Source organism: Chaetodon trifascialis, chromosome 5 (assembly GCF_039877785.1).
Source record: "Chaetodon trifascialis isolate fChaTrf1 chromosome 5, fChaTrf1.hap1, whole genome shotgun sequence".
NCBI lineage: Eukaryota > Metazoa > Chordata > Actinopteri > Chaetodontiformes > Chaetodontidae > Chaetodon > Chaetodon trifascialis.
Genome location: NC_092060.1, coordinates 21,293,405 through 21,312,859, shown reverse-complemented (window position 1 = coordinate 21,312,859; position 19,455 = coordinate 21,293,405). Strand labels below are relative to the sequence as shown.

The 19,455-nt window shown below is 42.0% G+C and overlaps 2 protein-coding genes across 7 annotated transcripts; one reads left to right on the top strand and one right to left on the bottom strand.

Annotated features, from left to right (window-relative positions):
• Window positions 1–1,029: 1,029 nt before the first annotated feature.
• On the top strand, window positions 1,030–6,509 carry zbtb33 (zinc finger and BTB domain containing 33). The gene is made up of 2 exons (XM_070963467.1): window positions 1,030–1,261; window positions 2,561–6,509. Exon 2 carries the CDS (start codon window positions 2,563–2,565, stop codon window positions 4,432–4,434), a length of 1,872 nt encoding a protein of 623 aa, XP_070819568.1. The 5' UTR covers window positions 1,030–1,261; window positions 2,561–2,562; the 3' UTR covers window positions 4,435–6,509.
• A 306-nt stretch (window positions 6,510–6,815) lies between these two features.
• Window positions 6,816–18,893, bottom strand: tmem255a (transmembrane protein 255A). 6 transcript variants are annotated; one of them, XM_070963472.1, is made up of 10 exons: window positions 17,791–18,893; window positions 14,650–14,792; window positions 13,960–14,022; window positions 11,743–11,832; window positions 10,442–10,507; window positions 10,219–10,307; window positions 9,971–10,042; window positions 9,442–9,604; window positions 9,199–9,345; window positions 6,816–8,606 (listed from the first exon to the last, which is right to left on the bottom strand). In XM_070963472.1, exons 1-10 carry the CDS (start codon window positions 17,846–17,848, stop codon window positions 8,463–8,465), a joined length of 1,035 nt encoding a protein of 344 aa, XP_070819573.1. In that variant the 5' UTR covers window positions 17,849–18,893; the 3' UTR covers window positions 6,816–8,462. The 6 variants fall into 6 exon arrangements, with proteins under 6 accessions (XP_070819573.1, XP_070819569.1, XP_070819571.1 ...); XM_070963468.1 differs by having other exon boundaries at window positions 6,816–8,609; window positions 9,442–9,610; window positions 17,791–18,150; XM_070963470.1 differs by having other exon boundaries at window positions 9,442–9,610; window positions 17,791–18,150.
• Window positions 18,894–19,455: the final 562 nt, after the last annotated feature.

The window sequence follows — 19,455 nt, the reverse complement described above, 5'->3', positions numbered from 1 at the left end:
TTTCTGATGCATCCTGCAATCTCCTGAACACATTACTTAGTAACTATGATTTATATTTATAAACATTTAGGAAGATACCATTATCTGTCATTACTAAGATATGATTTTAACACATTGTAAACATTTTTTGTGATGTTATTATCAGGGTAGCTGGTTAGTACTTCAGTCTTCAATGAGTCAGTCTTTGACAGTCCCAGTAGAAACTGCAAAAAAGATGCACTGATGTTAGACACATTCAAAAGCAAAACGAGAAAAAAAGAATATAAAATATAAAAGTATACGCCATTGAGTTGACAGAACAGGATCGTTTGCGCTTGTTTGCTGCTCAGTTTGTTGAACAGGGGCAGTTTTAATAAATGCCACATGTAATAAAAATTTCACTGATGTCGTTCCGGCAGAAGTTGCAGTTAAAAAACTGTTAAAAAAAAGTCTGCATTCAGTCTTCAACTTATTTACAAAACCCCAGCTATGAACAGTTGTTTAAGCTCTTAAGATAAAAATGCTTGCCTTCGTTGGTCGGGTTGGCAGGTTTAGAAGAAACGAATTGGTTAGAATTCGGAGAAGAACATCAGGCTAAGCCAATCAGAGGTAGAGTAGGGCGGGTCATGCCTTCGCCATCCTAGTGAAGAAACTCGCGGAACGTCGGAACCATGTGTGATAAATGCTTTTCACCGATCGGCAAGGCGGAATTAATTTGCCTGGAATGATACACAACACCGCTGCTTTCTGTTAAGTGAAGAGGAGAGGAAGGCGGTGTCAGATCAGCTTCATGCAAACCTCAATCGCATGACAGGGGCTCCAGCAGGCGCCGATGTTACAAGAGTATCGAAACCTGCCCAGAGCTCCAAAATGTGACCTACTTTATTACATATATTGTCCACTGAGATATCAATAATGCCTACGCTTTTATTTTGAAGGCGAAACGCGTGAACCGGTAGTTATCTCGACGCTAAACCCGGCGTGGAAAAAGTGAACAGTTTTAAATTGAAATAACGCTCAGGGGCTGTTTTATTGTCGTTTTTAGGCTATCGTGAATTCAGCCTGGTTTTTGTAATATGTTTTGTAATGCCATACAGTTTTAATGTTGTAGTTTCTAACCCTACACGACGGCGACTCCTTGTGGCTGCTCAATCAATGAGGCTGCAGTGAGCGCCGAGAGCTGTTGGCAGGGGAAGCTGTGTTGTTAGCCATTGTCTGCGGCCAGCTAAGTGACTACAGTCGGTGGTAGCGGTAGTCTTGGCAGAAAACACCAGGGCTGCAGGTAAGCAGAGTTTATCTCATGTGCCGCCAAATCATGTAGCAAGATTTCGTAGTAGCATGTTTTCATTGCATTGTATTTGAAGCTAGCATGCTAACAAGCTGCTAAACAGCAGGCCGTGCTGTCCATTTTCCCATTAAAGAGGAAGGAGGGAGGAAACCCAGCTAGCGTTACCTTTGTTAACTAGCTAACAGCAGCGTTTGAATATTACTTTAAACACATCGATGACAACAATAATAGATTTGCCAAGCAGCTAATGTCCCCGTTAAAGTTAAATAAATGTAGTTGTGCACTTACGCGATGTCACGCGAGACTGAAATTTCAGCTAGTTACTACAACTTTGGCAAACTAAGGTTTAGCTAATGTCAGCTACTTAGCCGACGTCAGCTAACGTTGTTGTTTTTGTTGCCTGACAAACAAAACTGACATGTCTCACATTTACTTATGGCTACAAACAGTGAACTTCACATTCAAGCTGTCATTTTTGCTTAAAGTTTGCTTAAAGGTTGCAACTCGGCCTTTTCGAGAAGGTGTCATTATTTTTATAGAAAAAATGAATATAATGACAGTTTATTAGTCACAGTCATCTTAAGCTAATCCAGCCTGACATCAGCCCTCCATGAAGAGTTCAATGTTGAATTTCTGTTTAAAAGTTTCATTCAAATTATTGGTCTTGATTTGGAGCCTCTGTTTGGGGTGTTTAATTTGATTGCCTTGCCTTATACAGGAAAAGTGCTTTGTAATATTTTGTCCTATTCATTTACAATTTGTGTTGATAGACTAAGTATTAGAAGCTGGAACTACGCCACTAAATTTGCCGTGCCAATATTAGCTTATTATATATTTATTGGCATCGGTGTGTGTGTTGATTGATCAGATAGATGAAGAGATTTCATCTCAGAAGAAGTATAAGTCACATAGTTTATCCACCAGAGAACCAGAAAATGTCCGGGTATATCAGAAGCATATCCTAGTGTGACAGTCTGATGTACAAGATGACAGCATCTCATCACCTAGATGGGGCAGTGCTGGCCTAAAGGTTAGACAAACAAGCTTGTGGTAGGTACTCCTTGTTCTCTGGACGGGCAGGATGAATCTCATGTTTCTCAGCCCTGAGCTGAAACTGGTTTTACTGGGCAGCTTCCAAGCGTGAATGTGTGTATCTGTGTCGATGTGATCAGGGCAAAAGAGAGGCTTCCTCTCAGTGAACCTTCTCTGACTGCTGGACATTAATTGACTAAGTTTACTTGTGCTTTGAGAGTTGTGATTCTGATTTGTTTTCTCTAATTTTTGTCTCCACAGTCATGCCAAGTCTAAAGCTGATATCGGCGACCGACACGCAGTACTCGGCAACTGTGCTGAAGTCTATGAACGAGCAGCGAAACCATGGAATATTTTGTGATGTCACCATTATCATACAGGAAAGGAAATTCAGAGCTCACAAAACAATCCTGTCTGCCTCAAGTACGTATTTCCACCAGCTCTTCAGCGTCGCTGGACAAGTCATCGAGTTAAACTTCATCAGAGCTGAAATCTTTGAGGAGATTCTTAATTACATTTACACCTCCAAAATTGTCCGCGTCCGCTCCGACATGCTTGAGGAGCTCATAAATGCTGGACAGATACTGGGAGTCAAGTTCATTGCAAACCTGGGGTCACCATTATCACAAGTGAAGGGTCTCCCCGGCTTGTCAAAGGACACAGAAAACAAAAGTGACGCATCCACAGAGATGATGCCGATCATCACAGAGTCCTTCTCGATATCTGCAGAGGAATTCAATCAGACAACCAGATCTGCGGGTAATGATGATGACTCGGACAGCGATGTCATGTTCGTCTCCCAAACCAGCACAGCCAATCAAAAAGCCAGCTCAGGGGAGGTTATTGATTTGGATTCTGCTGATCCAGAAAAAAAATCAGTGAATCAAAATACAGAATCAGATCAAGCAGTTGCAAAACCTACAGAGAAAACCAAAACCCCTGTTAAAACAGATGCTCCAAAACCCCCCAGCATCAGCTGTCCAAACCCCAGTTTGCCCAACAGCAGCCCGCTGTGCAGTCCAGACAGCAGCTCCAATAACTCGTCTTCCCCTGCAAGAGTTTCCTCAGGAAGTGCTCCCACAACTCCAGCCAGGGCAAGCAGTTTCACCCCGGAGCCTTCGAGTGCCTCTCAGTCCTCTGAAAACAGCGATATAATGGGAGTCCACAAGAAGCAAGTCTCTACTTCATCCCAGCAAGGCGATTTCAAAATACGGCTCTCGGATGTGTCTGAAGGGCCAGCAAATCAATCAAACATTCCTAAATCAATGATTGCAACAAAAAAGACGGTGACACTCCACACAGCCACAGAGATTGATTCAATTTCATCAGGCTGTAAAGTGTATGCCAATATTGGAGAAAATACTTATGACATTGTCCCAGTGAAGGAAGATCCAGGCGAAGGAGGCTCGAAAGCCAATAAGGGGAAGAGGTCATTAATGGCAACGCCCTTGAAACCCTTGGAGAAAACAGCCACGTCACAGAAGACCAGCCCAAACAAGAAGAGGACCAAAACAGAGCTGGAGGATCACTATGAGCTGATCATGGACGGGAAGACTTTTTACGTGTGCATCGTCTGCAAGCGCCCCTACGTGTGTCTGACGAGTCTCCGCCGCCACTTCAACACCCACTCGTGGGAAAAGAAGTACCCGTGTCGCTACTGTAACAAGGTCTTTGCTCTGGCCGAGTACAGAACTAAACACGAAATCCACCACACGGGAGAGAGGAGGTACCAGTGCTTGGTGTGCAATGAAATGTTCATGAACTACCAGTTACTGTCCACCCACTGCAAGCAAGTCCACAACGAGGATCCCAGCGGGAGGAAAGAGAAAGACGACGGCGACAACAACTTGTACCGACTGCTGCCATGTAAAACGGTGCAGATGAAGCCGTACTCATGGACTACTGGCGGGCAGGGGGTCCCTGTCATATCCGAGGATGGCAGCGTGCATCACATAACGAGCGTCAGCGAAGACGTCCACTCTTCAACCCAGACCAGGATGTTGAACTGGGATGACATCTTTGTGGAGCCCGACGCTCACATGCCTCCTGATAATCATCCCCGACCGGGGTCAACCATTAACTCTCCCCCACAGGGAGCCACAGAGTTTGACTTTGTTATACCAGAGACCTACTGAGCAACATTGGCTGCTCCATTACCTGTGCCTTTTTAGGTGCCCCCCACCCGTTTTCCTTTTTGGTTCCATGTCGGCATTCTCTCTGTCTCTGTCGCTGTCTTTGTCTCTCTCTCTTTTCATTTTTGTTACAGAGATTTTTTTTGGTTAGTTCTGCTTTATTTAGATAGTGACAGCTGAAGAGAGAAAGACCCTGCTCACACTTGCCATTAACATGCATCTAAAGGTGATCCGATCACAAGTGGACAGTCTAGACAGACCACCAAGACACATTGTGATGCGCTCCATCACAGCACTTGCAGAGGTGGTCCAGGATGCACGTTTGTAGTGTGAATGCTAATGTGTTGTGATGAGTCCCCGACAAGGGCGTAACTGGAATACACCTCATCAATGCAGGATGTGGTGGTTGTTCCTTTTTCGCCTTGTCCTGCGCTCATTTTGGGGGCCCTTTGACCTCCTAGCAGAAGTGATGTAAGCAGTAATGAAATATGACAAGCGTTCAGCTGGACACCTGATAGACAGGTGTGAACAGCGATGCTGTCCACTTGATCGGATCACCCAGAACACATTTTAATGGCAGGTGTAAACAGGGTCGAGGAGAGGACAGATGAAAAATGAACAGGCCAGAAGGGATGACATGCAACAAAGGGCCCAGGGTGGAATCAAACCCAGGCTGCTGCCATAAGGTCTTAGCCTTAATGTATGACACGCTCCAGGTGAGCGACCGGGGTGCACCAGTCAACAACTTTCTTCTGTAATTCTCCATCATGTCTGCACGAGGTATGGTCACATTAGCCTCTTAACAAATGCTCTGGTGTAATGTGCTAAACACGTCTGCGCCTAAACCGTGCCGGCTTCAGTCGAAGTGAAGAGGAGACGGAGCGAAGAGTCGCAGGACAGAAGTGTAATGTGACCTTACCTTTACTCATGTAACTCTGCTTGTGTAATAGCCTTGATCTTTAGTATCATTGGAATAAGTGATATTCACATTAGCAAAAAAACACATAGTGGTTCACACGCAGTCAAACCGTAAAGGAAATAGTTCGTATGGATAGTAAAACTTCATGCAGGAAACGAGGTTATGGTACAAATCAATAGCTGTAAGAAGAAGCAAGAATCATGTATTTTTAGGTTTTCACCATGTAGGAACAGTCAGCTGTTGCAGGCTCAGACTAATGTTGATGTCTGATTTCCTCAAATTCTGTATCGGCCAGAAGATTTCAGCCAAATCCTCTGGAGCACAAAGCCTTGAAATGAGGCAGTTGAATGGGGTCCTCTTGTTTCATTGGTGGATTTCAGGTCATGTTGCCTCATTCATGACATTGAGCCGCCCACTGAGGGAGCTCCATGTCATAAAATGGAAATTGGGTTACCTGTTTAAAAAAGTGAAACCTCAGCTGATGATTATGTGTGTCCCATAATGAAATGCAACGAGGTTTCTTGAACTTTAAATCCGTCATGCATCAATCATGAATCTCAAGTCTCTTTCAGAAATTTGAACACATGAACTTTTCTGGACCGATCATTCCTGGTTTCCGTTTGAGACTTTCAAACCTTATTCTGTACAAGAGAGTGTTAATTATGATCTGAAATATATTTTTTCATTGTGATTGTTGGCGATGTTGTGTCAGGGAAGCTATACAGCAGTTATTTAATTTGTCAGTGGTTGGAGAAACGGCTACGATTTACTTTTTGTCCATTAAACACCTTCTGTTTTATTTTGATACACTTGTACATTTTTATTTCCTATGGTTGCCATGTTATTTGTTGTATGAAATGTTATTTTCATGCCAAAATCTGCCTGCTGCACAGCATAGGCTAGAAAGTTTGCATACAAATGTGATGATAGGATTGACATAAACTGAGGATTATTTCAGTCCGTACATATAGCACTTAGCGTTGGATCTTTGTTGTAATATTTTTATTTTTATTTTTTTTTTATTCTTTTTCCATTTTGTCAAAATGTAGTGATGGGCCAGTATGAGTAAAGAAAGTAGTGCTAACATGGAAATCTATTCAATAAAATCATGCCGGTTTTGTTTTTTAATTAACAGATAAACATTGTGTGTTGTACAGTGTATATTTGTGTTAATCCCTTTTTTTAATGTTTTACATGTGTTTTAGGTTTATAACAAAAAATATTAATTACTCTTTTGGCATTGTAAAAATGTCCCTTTTCTGTCAGCTAGCAATGAGGTTCCCAGAATAGTAAATAAATTATTCTTTTATAATTTTAACTTAATTGTCTTGCACGACCAGCCTTGATGTAAAGCTTGATAAAAACTTTTCAGTCTGTCAATGCAAAATATGAAACAAATCTGAACAGCTGATTCAACATCCTGCCTGTTGAACTCCACTGGACAAATTCACGAGTACAATTAGACTCATTTGTTTATTGAAATTTCTTTTGCTTCAGTCCCTGGTGAAAAAGTGGATAAACTTCCACGGCATAACCACATAAACACAGATTTCACTGATGAAATATGTACCAAGAGTCATCGACAACCATGCTAACAGCTTGTTTACCACGTTGACTGTTTTGATGTAGCATGCTAGCATGCTAACAGTTGCTAATTCACATGAAACATAAACATGGAGCTGAGGTTGAGTTTTCTGAGTGTTTAGCCATAAACCAAAGTTTTGGAAATTAAATGTTTGACCAGCTTATGGTGCTACATGGAAAAATAAGCGATCACCAAAGTTACCACAGTTTTACCTTGATGGGGGACACGCACATTGCACCAAACATCATGGCAATCCCTCTAGAAATTGTAGAGACATTTTACCAACGATCAAAAAATAATGAAAAGAAACGCACTATTTGAATTACACAAAACATTTTTTAATAGCGAGACAAAAAGGAACTGACAGTCAGCCCCTGAGAATGTGTTTAAATTATAAAAAGCAGCGATTAAAGCAGACAGACTGGTTTACACTCTTCCTCAGTGAACAACAGATCTTTTGACTTTCCATGAGCTCCCATCTCACGTCAGTGAATCCAGCACTGACTGCTCACCCTGTCTCACGTTTATTCCTGACACACAACACATTTCAACTTGTAGATGTGATATTACCACTACTTACAAATAGGGAGACGGTATGTACCGACCTGCTTCGTAGCCTTTAGTGAAAATACAATAAATAGGGCTTGGAGTGTAATTGTTAACCGTCCTGACTTAACTACCGCAGAATAGCTTATTTCTTTATTAACACTGCTCTGCAAAGTTCACCACACGTTGATAAGATATTTTTGAACATAAACCGAAGAGTTGATAAATAGATACCATGACCTGTTTGTATACCTTAGACCTAACTGCTAAAGGAGCAACTGTACATCATACTGCTGTACATACATTATGAGCATGTAACACCTCCATGACAACTAACTCTGCCTTTAGTAATGTACAGTGACACTATTGACCGCGGAAGAAACAACTGCTTGGGCTTGTAACTCTATTGTTTTTCATTTTCTAGCTGATTCAGATTCAGGAAAGACACTAAAGCTTTCATCTAACTCACACGAGGCTGGTAGCTGTGCTGTGATCCTCTGTGCAAACAGTGAGGGCGTTGTCGTACGTGCCGCTTGAGGCAGGAAGCATTCACTGGAGCATTAGATGTGCTAAAGAGAGGTGAACATAAAGCATGAGCTGGAGGAGAGGTTTGTACAGGAGGAGCCCAGTGCTGCAGCACTGTGAGTCCATTTGCATTAAGGCAGATAGATTTGTAAACAGTCCTGGCGTTGAACCGGTTGTCTCTCTTTGTTGATGTGTATGTGCGCACACACACACACAGTGCAGGCGTGCGTGTGAGTGACGCCCAGGGAGACAAACACTCGCTCCCGTGTGTTGGGCTGAACTCAAAGTTAACTCGTGCTCTGTGGCCATCCTCCTCCTCCTCCTCACCACCTTTTCCTCTGCACAGTTTGCAGCAATCGTGAGGAAGAGCCCAGAGGAATTGTGCATTCAAACCACCCAATAAGCATCCAACAACACCCGCTAACGTTTCAGGTGTCCTCTGTGCGCGAAGGCGTCTTACGGGCTGTACGGCGGGGGCTTCTCATCAGGATGGCTGTGAGGAGGGGAGTAGCGTGGAGGGATCATTGTGGGCCACAGGTGGCTGGCTCCAGACTGGGAGTCATCTGACAGACCCGAGGAGTCGGGGAACATGAAGGAGCCCTGCTGGAACAGCAAAACACGAGTCTGCTTTCAGTATAACGTCTGTCTGCTACTGAACATTCAATCAGTCACTTAACTTGTCTCCAAAGGGCAACTGGTAGAGGAACACAAAACAGGCAAATATGTAGCTAAACGCAAGCAAAAATAAATTATGGGTAAAATTTTATATCTTAATATATTTAGAATCTTGGTCCTGGATGTGTTTATGAGCTCATGTCACTTACAGAGCTTAGAGAGATGCAGACGGTATCTTTGAACAGTTTTTATGACAGTCAGATGTTGAGATCTGAAGCTCTGCATGTTGGGGGAGGGGGGCTGTCAGAGCAGATGGACCCTGTTTTCTTTTTCAACTATTCGTTACACAGAACAGTCAGACTTCTCTGTTGTACTGACATTTAACCAACCTGTTTGCAATATTTTCTAAAATTGCCACGATGTCATAATATTGGCTGATTAAGTTCACATACTATTTCTTTTTCAATGAAATCCTTCATCTGAACTTTACTGATAATATAACTGGCAACCATCAATCAATAACTGATTAGACCAAATTCCCAGTCTGACCACATCATGCAGTGCTGCAGGGTTGTACCTGCACGTCGTAGGCAGTGTAAGGCGGCAGGCAGGGGGCAGCGTTGTAGTACGAGTTGAGGGAAGTGGTGGGTGGAGGCGGCTCTGAGGGGACTGGGGCTGTGATGGCCTCTGGTTCAGATGTACTCTCTGAGGCAGCAGAGGGAGTCTGACAAGGACACGAGGAATATTGATCAGTTTCTATCAGACATTCGGTATTTAAGCCCTTTCTCTTCTTTGCTGGTAAATCATTCACTTGACCTACCATGTCTTTGAAACCTCCCAGCACTGCGGCAGTAATGATGCCCAGAAAGAGGGCCACAATGTTGAGGATGGTAGCCGACCATAACAGGTGATAGAGGTGCACCACGTCCTGGCAGCTCTTCACATCTGTGTATTCATGGTAGCCTCCAATCACCTCGACACGGCTAGCCCAGTGGGTGGAACAGAGAGGGAAACAGCCTACAGTCAAGCCACAAAAGTCACTAATAAAGTTCTTTCAAATGCTGCTACCAACAGGATTTGTGCATTTGTATTTAGGACACAATGAAGACATACAACAGGTTTTGATTTATATTGATAAATCAGTCATGTCTGTAAAATCTGATAGAGACACAGAGGACATGGATGGGTGACACAAAAGGACATGCAGAGGAAATGCCACCATAAAAACACAGTTCTATGATGGGTTAAATAAAAAAACTACAATATTACTTTGGTTCATTCATCACATCAAAAAAAAAAAAAAGTTGATCATTAATGGCCGATATGGTTCTAGAAAAAAAGGGACCTACTTCCAAATCATGGATGATTTCCTAAACTTTTTCAAAACATCTTTATTCTGAAGTCCCATAAGAGGATGTTCTCTGAAACAAAGGTTAAAAGAAAAGAAACATTCTTGTTCTAATACAATCAGAGCAGTTGCAGTGCAAAAAAATCTCCCACAAAAATCACACAACAGTACACATCCAAAATCCAAACAATCAAAGCAGCACAGCAAAGCACGTAGCCACCGATTCAGAGGGCTGACCGGCGTACTCACTTTCCGCAGTTGTAGAGGTCGCAGCAGTAACAGGTGTTGCTCTTCACGCGCAGGTTGCAGGGTGTGCGCGATGATGTCTGACAGGGCACCTGAAGGTCAGAAATGATTTTACTTTCCCGCCATTTTGTCCCTATACAACAGCTGCACTGACAGGTCATGCATATACACTGAGGATGAATTCATCGTATTTCTGTCAACAGAAAGTGAAATATGTGTTTCTTACATCGCGGTCAGACGCGGTCTCACTGGAGTGATACTCACAACGGCCGGCATACAGAGGCCTGAGGTCCTGCAGTACAACACACAACATTTATCATTATTATGGTCTGCTTGCAAACATACACTCAGTTCGAAGAAACAAAGAAATAATGGCAGGAACTCATACCTGATTAGTGCTGCATGATTAATGGCTGCAATGAATTACCAACTAACTGATGGGGCAAACTTGAGGTGGAGTAGTATTACTCAGGATTAGTTGGTTTCTGGACAAAATATAATAAAATGAAGCTGACATGTAGTTTTGCTGTGTACTGTGCTTGATGTGCTCTTAAAACCAACAGGACACAATGCAAGCAGATAATGAGATAATATGGGTGTGTAGGGGGGGCATCACAGCTGTAATGTTCTTTTTATTTTTACTGTGAAAAATTTGAGATCAGGATTATTTATTCGCGTTCAGCTGTGTGGTATGATGTTCTTGGCTGAAGCAGAGCTCCATTTATCACTGAGTGCTCCAAGCAAACACCTGTGAGGTGTTGGACTTGAACTTGGATGCACTAGACTGGATGCAAAGAATCAATATCACCTATAATGATTTCAAATCATTTGTAAAAACATAATTGTGTTTGTTATCCACTTAATTGTGCAGCCCTGCACTTGATGTATGGTCGAGGTAAAGCAGGAAAGGATTGTGTCCTTTGGCACCAAAAGTGCGATTTAGTTTGGGAACTCTGAAATATTAACAAGCAACAACAAGTTCAGATAAATTTAGCAGATAGCCAGAAATATGAGCATGTGCAAGCTCTGACAGGATCGCTTCAGCCTACCACTGCGTCATATGTCTTTTCTTCATCCTCTGCCACTTAACAGCTTGCCTCTTTGTAGTTTAGTGAGCAGAAGATTTCGCCTTTTCCGTTTCACTGACACCACTGGCAAACAAAAAGCTGCTAATGGCGCTCATCTCCTTTTTCACCTAGCCATAACTTATTTTAGCTTAATTGTTTTAAGAGTGCATTAGTGGTTATTTATTGTTTCATGTACTTTGCGTAATGGAGAATAATCTCCTTCTACCACAAAATATATTTATTTCACTGGTGCAGCAGTGGCTGCAGCCTGCCCTTCTGCCAGTGGCACAGCCCTTGCAGAAGGGCATATGTTTAATGTATTTCTAATGCAGACAGGGCATATTAAGCTTTGATGGGGGTGCATTGATTAATAGGCTTGTTATACGTCAGTGTGTAAGTGTTATCTATATCTATAATTCATCAGTTTAGTTAAATGAGTGGAAGCTTCAGTGGTACTTACAATGTGCCTTGCAGCAAAAACTCCATCAACAATCGCACAGCAGAAGGCAGCCACCACCCCGAAGCTGATGAAGACAATAGACGCCACTAACTGTGAAAGGAAAACAGAGGAGCATCAGCTTCATCACTCTTCATCATGCTGTAATGATGTTGTTTTTACAGACGACTACAAACTCAACGTTAACAGGCAGGATTTCCATTTTTAGTTGCTTTTGTATTGTGTTACGTTTAAACGTGTATCATCTAAGTATGAATCCCTCTGAAAGGGGTGCGGGTGGAGGGGGTGGAGGGCCGGGTAAAGGACAACAGTGACAGAGTGCTGTGGTCGTCACCTAGCTCCCATGGCGTTCGGGCCTGGCACGGCGCCCAGCTCTTTGTAGGCGCTGCAACCCTTAATTCCTCCATTTGCCTAACTCTCCTCCTTTCACTCCTCAATGAAAGGCAGCATGTATTCAATTACACGTCACCCCACCCTGCCTGCAGTCACCCCGGCTCACAGGAGGGAGGCAGTGAAAGTGGCACAACAGATTCAACAGCTAGAGGTAACAGGGATTTATGCACTCCGTGCTGACAGCCGTCATACCCAGCAGCATGTCATGGCAATTTCAACAACACATGTTTAAGATTTGACAGATGTGTCGATACTTAATCATCCCTGAAGTCCCTAGACATGCATTTGCAATCAGTTTCTTAGAGGTCCTCCATCAGCACACTGTTTCTACCAAACTAAGATCAGGTTTAGTTATTTTCATTGAGACATTTCTGTATTTGTGCTTTCTCAGATGAGAAAACTTGATACATGCGGTAATCAGGATTTAGCGTTTGAGTCAAGTCTGGTGACAGTTCAGGGGCTGTTTAATCATGCTGCAAGGCCGCTGTCAATCAAATCCGATCAACCCACACCCACCCACACAGTCCCGATGACGCAGGCTGCTTGAGTTTTCTTTAGAATGACAAAAACAGCACCTGCACACATCAATAATGTTTCCGCATGTCTTCAGTGAAACCGTTGGCTTTATTTATACCTCACACCTTATTGGTGATTAGAGTCCTTTATTTTGAGCTGTTGGGTGGAAATGGAAGCTGTCATTGTTTGATGCTGATTTCTGCTAACAGGACTATTAGTTGAATCACAGTAACTTTCCCTGTCAATTATGATTCACTTACTTTCACCCATTTACAATTATGAAAGTATAGACAATTATTCTTTGCACTGAATATTTGGGTTGTAACTAACAAATCTTTTAATTATTGATTAATGTGCTGATTATTCTCTTAATTAATTCATTAAAATGTCAGAAAACAGTGATAAATATCATCACAATTTCCATTTCGAGGTTGTTTTGTCCACCCAACAGTCTGAAGTCCAAATATATTCAATTAACTATCATTGCAGACAAAAAAAAATGTAATTCATATGTGAGCATCAAGAAGTATAGAATTCATGGTATTTTTGCTTAAAATGTGAATGGCACCATTAATCGATTATCAAAATTGTTGTTATACAAAATTCATGTGCCTCTAATACCCCAAACCATGAATAATATCAACACATTTTCTATATAATAACATTTTATGGCATAAAGAACAAACAAGAGGCTGTGTGGTCTAACTTGTAGCTCAGGTCATCATGGCACACACTCAGTCACACACTCACTCGCTCACACACACACACACACACACACACACACACAAACACAAACACACACACACACACACACACACACACACAAACACAAACACACACACACAAACACACACACACGCACATACGCACACACACACACACACACACACACACACAGACTCCAGACATCTAAACTCATTATGGGAAAGGTGTCACGGTACAAAATCATCCTTCACTCAGCCCTGACAGTCCCTGCCTGACACGTCCCACCTGCTCCTCTCATCTGCAGTTTTCTCACCCACATTCCAGTGTGGACATCTGTCCTCCTCCACTTACACCCTGCTTCTATTTCTGGCTGCATCTCCCTTGAAGCCCAGGATACTTGCTCTGATACACAAACCTCCTCAGGCCAAGCGGGAGTCTGGGTTAGGTCTGCTGTGTCTTCTGTCGCATTAACGACATAATCAAGCTGATGTAAGGTAATTGGGACTGATAAGCAGTTTAATGAGAGTGCTCTGTGACTGTAGAGACAAGGAGACAGCCAGCACTGAATGTGATCTTAATGCACAGAGGTAATATAAATCTTCTTACCATTTGCCTCTTGTTCTCTATCAAATGGGCACCAATAATTCCCAGAAAAGAGCCAAAGCCCAGCTGAAACGAGAGAAAAGAGCTGTTAGCATTTATCTAATTTGACGATAAAGCTTAGATTTCATAACACAGTGGGATAAATCAAGCGGTGAGTGTTTCAGTAATGCTCTGGAGAAGCATTTCAGCATGTTTACAATAAAATGAACTTTACACTTTTATAGATGAGCAAAATACATTGTAAATGAATTTACTCTGGATCTGAGATTTATTCTCTTTGAATCTCTGTAAATTCCATTATTTGTTGATGATTTAAACCATGAATCTGATGAACCTGAGGTTAAAGTTAGAATAGAAGCACCTTTAGAAATACAGCTGACATACACTGGCTGCTTTCCTGGTAGCTCTTTATGTAAGACGAAAAATGCTGAAAGCCAAACACTGTGAAGAAAACACATTTATGGACTGAGACGCTCACTCAGCTTCTAATGACAGCGATGCTGAATTATGAATGTGGGGAAAATTCACCTCTCAGAGACCTTCAGCAATTATGTTCATTAGAGTCCAGGAGCGGGAAGAGCTCGCAGCAAACGCTCTCACAACACTCACACCTCACTTTTTATGAACTCTGACTGAACAGACCTGCTGTGTTGTGCCCGCTGCTGTTGCACGCAGGTGTGAATGTGCACTCACAATGACTCCTGGGTAGTAGCCGCCAACGGTGATGTTCTGCGTCCTGGTGGTCGCTGCCAGGCCAAAGATGAGGATGAGCACAGACACAATGAGCAGCAAGACCGTCACTATTATGGATTTCCTCTTCCTCCTCTTAAAAGAGCCTATAAGACAACACACGAGGGAACAGTACTGCTCGCATCATCAGTAAAGTGACATGAAATTAGAAGATGAGGCTGCGACTAGAATCCATCACAAGCAATGCTGTAATGGCAAGTAGTTAAAGAGATTCATGACTGGAGCAGAGGTTCACTGGCTCTGTCACACTGACACGCTGCTTTGAAGATGCTGCAAACTGGCTGATCTTATTTGTACTGTATGTGTTTTTAAGGGAAACAGGCGGAGAAATTAACTTAAAAAAGGCAACCTGTGAAACACTCAGCACCCTTTCAGCAAAACTGTGACTACAACTTTGGCTTACATACAGTCTTTACACATTATTTAACATTGTCAGTTCATTGCTATGTCTTGCAGATATACAGGGAAAGTAACTTCCATAATGACGCTGACTTCAAAATGCAGGGCTGTATTCCGAGAAGCTACGATACTAGTTAGCTCTAAAAATAACTTATGTTGCTCATGATGGAAAAAAAACCTGGTCTCTAAGGCAACATTAAGCACAATAAAACAAAACACCCAGATTAACTTGATATATTCAGATTTTTACATTTTTACTTTTACTTAAATGCAAAAACTTCCTGACACACTCTGTTTGTTTGATTCTACACTTTGCAGGCATTTCCAATGAAACATTGTTTTTGAACCCCAAAGTACACATAGGAATTATTCTTACCAGTAACAAACTGACATTAAACTTACATTAAAGAGGCTTTTTCTATTTGATCCGTGTTAAGAGGTTTAATTAAAGGGCATCCTGGTGCTGTAGGGCTTTGAGATGTTGATCATGTAATTGCAGCACAGCCGCTTCAAGTTTGAGGACCTTTGTTGTCATCCCCTTCATCCTCTGTCTCTCTCCACTAACATCCTCTCAGCTCTCTGTACACTGTCTAATAAAGGCATAAATGGAGGTGAAAACCTTTACAGGCACTTTAGTTTTTATATGACTCATGTATGCACCCTGTGTATTATCTCCAGTAAGAGTTGGCCAGGTAACCGTATCCTGTATATCCGTATTCTGAAATAAAACGAGTTAACTTTAATGACATTACAACAAACATAGTTAGTAACTTGCCTTGGTGAGCTCACAGTGCAGCAGAGCAGACAGAACATCCTGTTCTACTAATAGAACCTTCATTTATCTAAGAACATATTAAAATACCTAATGTATTTTAATCTGAAAATGATACACATTAAAGGGCAACAGGTTTGAAATTCAGATGTCAAATAGCCATAAAAATAAAGTCTTAAAAATAAGCATATACAAGGTCAAAGTCAACCTTAAACTAGAAACAAAATGTACCTTAACGTGTGAGAGGTTTGCCTTTCAAGAGTTGAACATCGTCTCCTCACATAGGGGAGCTGCTGGGTGAGAATCATCGCCAATAATATTCAGGACATTTTGGTGAGGTTACAAAATGAGGAGAGACGGGAGGAACTGGCAAGTAATATTACAAGCAGTCTCAACTATTTTCTCTGATGCACTTCCTTCAGCAGCACTTGGACTGCAGACCCAAACTATGACAGAGTAAGGCCCACTTGCTTCTATAGTCCATTTATTTGACCTCTTCGGTTTCTTCTGCGGTCTTCAGAGAGCTGGTCACGGCTTGGCAGAGAATAATAGATCATCTAAGTCACCTCTATGTTTGGTCTTATCAATTTGTGGAAACACAAGCGTTGGCAAGCCACAGACAGACGTCACTGCTACTGAATGCTGATGCTCCAGTCGGGAGATCAATAAGAAGTACATCAGTGCTTATCACTCCACTGAGCACATGGTTTCAGCCAAACCTTGTCATCATGGTGCCTCATAATGACAGACACAGCCTCTGGGGTTAATGATCTAGAAATGCATGTCAAATTTTGCAGAGCTGGGAGTTATATTATGATGAATATTATACTGTGATGAGACTGCATTTCCTCTGGGACTGTGTTCATTTTAATTCTGTGCTGTAGATTATTTTCTGCTTCTGGTTCTCAATTGCTATATTACAGTTAACTGAAACAATGGCTGTTTTGCGTGGGTGAAGTTAATGATACATGTCTCAATCATCCATCTAATCACATCCCCTCAGTTTTAATCTCAGAGACTACAGCATAGGTCAAATGACATATGAAATGCAAACAATTTGCCAACTCATCTGATAGTCAGTATAAGTATTAAGCAAAAACACTGCTGACACATTTGATTTAATCAGAGTCCTGAGGCTCGACCCTGAATGATTTTTATGGTAAAGGATTAATGGCTAATGTCATACATACCTAGATTTGTTTATTATGTGAATTCATTTGAAAACTGTAGGAGTTATACCTGAGGCCAGGAAACTAGAAATATACATTCAAGTATTATGTGACTCACAGTAAAGAAAATTAATGTAGAAGCAATATTACTTTGTTTAACACTAGTCGCATGATATTACAACAGTGGCTATTTGAAGATTACTCTATTTGGTCTGTGTGATATAACCATTTCAGTATGATTACACCTCTAACAAGTGCGAATAAGCATTGCCTAAGGATGAGGACGTCTCAAGCAAACTTGGATGGATGGTCCGACCATTTGTACCACAAAAGCAAAACTGTGAGCGACTACGACAATTAGGCTGCACTGAAACATACAAAATATATACTAATTTACCCTTATATCGTTTTATTCCTTTAATTTTCGGGGCAGCAAGCAAGGATCTTGGCAAAATCTGTTAACCATCAGCGCCAAACATCCAGGCTGCTGTGGTTACTCAACGTCGCCGCACCTGCAGTGACGCGCTGCGGCCTGGACCAGAAAAAAAACACGGTGTGATGATGCAACGAGTGTTTGTCTGCAACAAAGGCTATTAGTGTTATTACCAAATATGACGTTAAAGGCCAATTTATCAAAATTTGTCGACGTACGAACAATGAAAATACGCTTTTCAATAAAATCCCTGTCATTATTTAATTGGTAAAACCTGCTGCAGACACGCCGTTGACCTTGCACACACCTACCCATGCTTGTCTCAGAGAGAGTCAGCCCGCTGGACTGGAGGCTCTGGGCAGGAGGCATGCTGGCTGGAGGATGTTTACGCAGTCCACCGGACGATCCTCTTGCAAGTTAAAAAAAATAAAAAATAATCACGACTCAGCGTTATTCGCTATATATCTGAGAGCTAGCTGTATTAAATCGTGGGCTAATGGAGACGGTGTGTTCGCTTTGCTGTTGCATTCTCTGACTACAGCCCTCCGTCCCCGCTGAGCCCGACTCGGTCTCATCTACATCCCGCGGCTGCTGACACGTCCGACGGTCTCTGTCCTCACGGCGTGTCGGTGTCTGACAGGGGGTCGCTGCTGCTGCTGGTGGTTGTATGTGCGCATGTCACACAGGTACTCAAAAAAGGGAAGAAGTCGTTACTTGTGGTTGTTTCAAAGCAGTGTAACGATACTTAATTAACTAAAACATTACCAGCTCCCACTAGCTTCGTGGCCGTTACACCGCCATATTCGTTACTTTCCGTTACAAACCTGTCAGTAACTGTACCCTCACTTATTGATTAAAGTTACATTAAAAATGAACAACATAAAAAACTTAACATGGTTGATAATCTGTTATTGTCGTCTCCGTCGATAAAATGACACGTTCTGTTATATATTCACCGAAAGACAAATCTTCCGCCATTTTAAAATTAGCTTGTTCGTGTTTACTTTAACGGTTTACGTTACAAGATACAAGATGATCGAGGGCAAGCTGATGTAGCGTTAGCTGAAGTGAACAAATCGAAAAATTGTATTGGGATTTAAAAGAAAGACTATACACTTCCATAAGTAGACTGAGCAAATATAAGCAATGATTACAATAAATAAACTTAATTGAGAGAAGAGAGTCAAGGTAATCTGCTACAGGTCATTAGCATCCATATTGACCACCTGAGGGTTTATCACTGGGACTAACGGTAAAATTTTCTGAGTAAAAGCCTGTTTTACAAAACATGTGCTGAAATAAATCAGGTTCGGTGTGTTTAATGTATATCTTACTGCCAATGAGTGTCTGACGCAGGTGTGTGGGTACAGGGAGTCGATTCCATGGGCAGGCTGAGCATCGAGCGCCACCATCTGTCAGAAGCACGGCGTTACGTTCAAGAGCCGTCGGACATTCAGGAAGCAGGACATGAGTTCAACAGTCTCTGTGGAGTTGTCCAACAAAGTGACACATGCTGCCTTCATGAACGTCTTGTAAGGGTGAGAGTTCAAGGACGATTTTTGTTGTGCACAATTCATTCTGGTCCGAACTAAAAAGGATGTTTTGACGCACAGGACTCAGCATTTGAAGGGATAAAAAGGGATAAAATAATCATAGAACAACACCTAAATCATTAGTAGTCCAAAGTAGTGTTAGAGTTTCTTTTAGGTAACTAACAAACTAACTGAACATAAGATTTAATGTTTCCCTTCTGTAACTTTATTCCTGGCCATGTAAAAAAAAAAAAAAAGCAGCAGTATTACAGCACAGAGCACATTGTAGGATGACCATAGGGTTAACAGGGGCTCAGCAGCCCCTCACAGATTAACCCAGCCATGGATTTTACCCTGCACAAATTCGCATATAACCTCTTGTAGGGACAATGCATTGAATTTGTAGCCTGTAACTACTGATAAGATGCATTAAAGGCGCTTTTA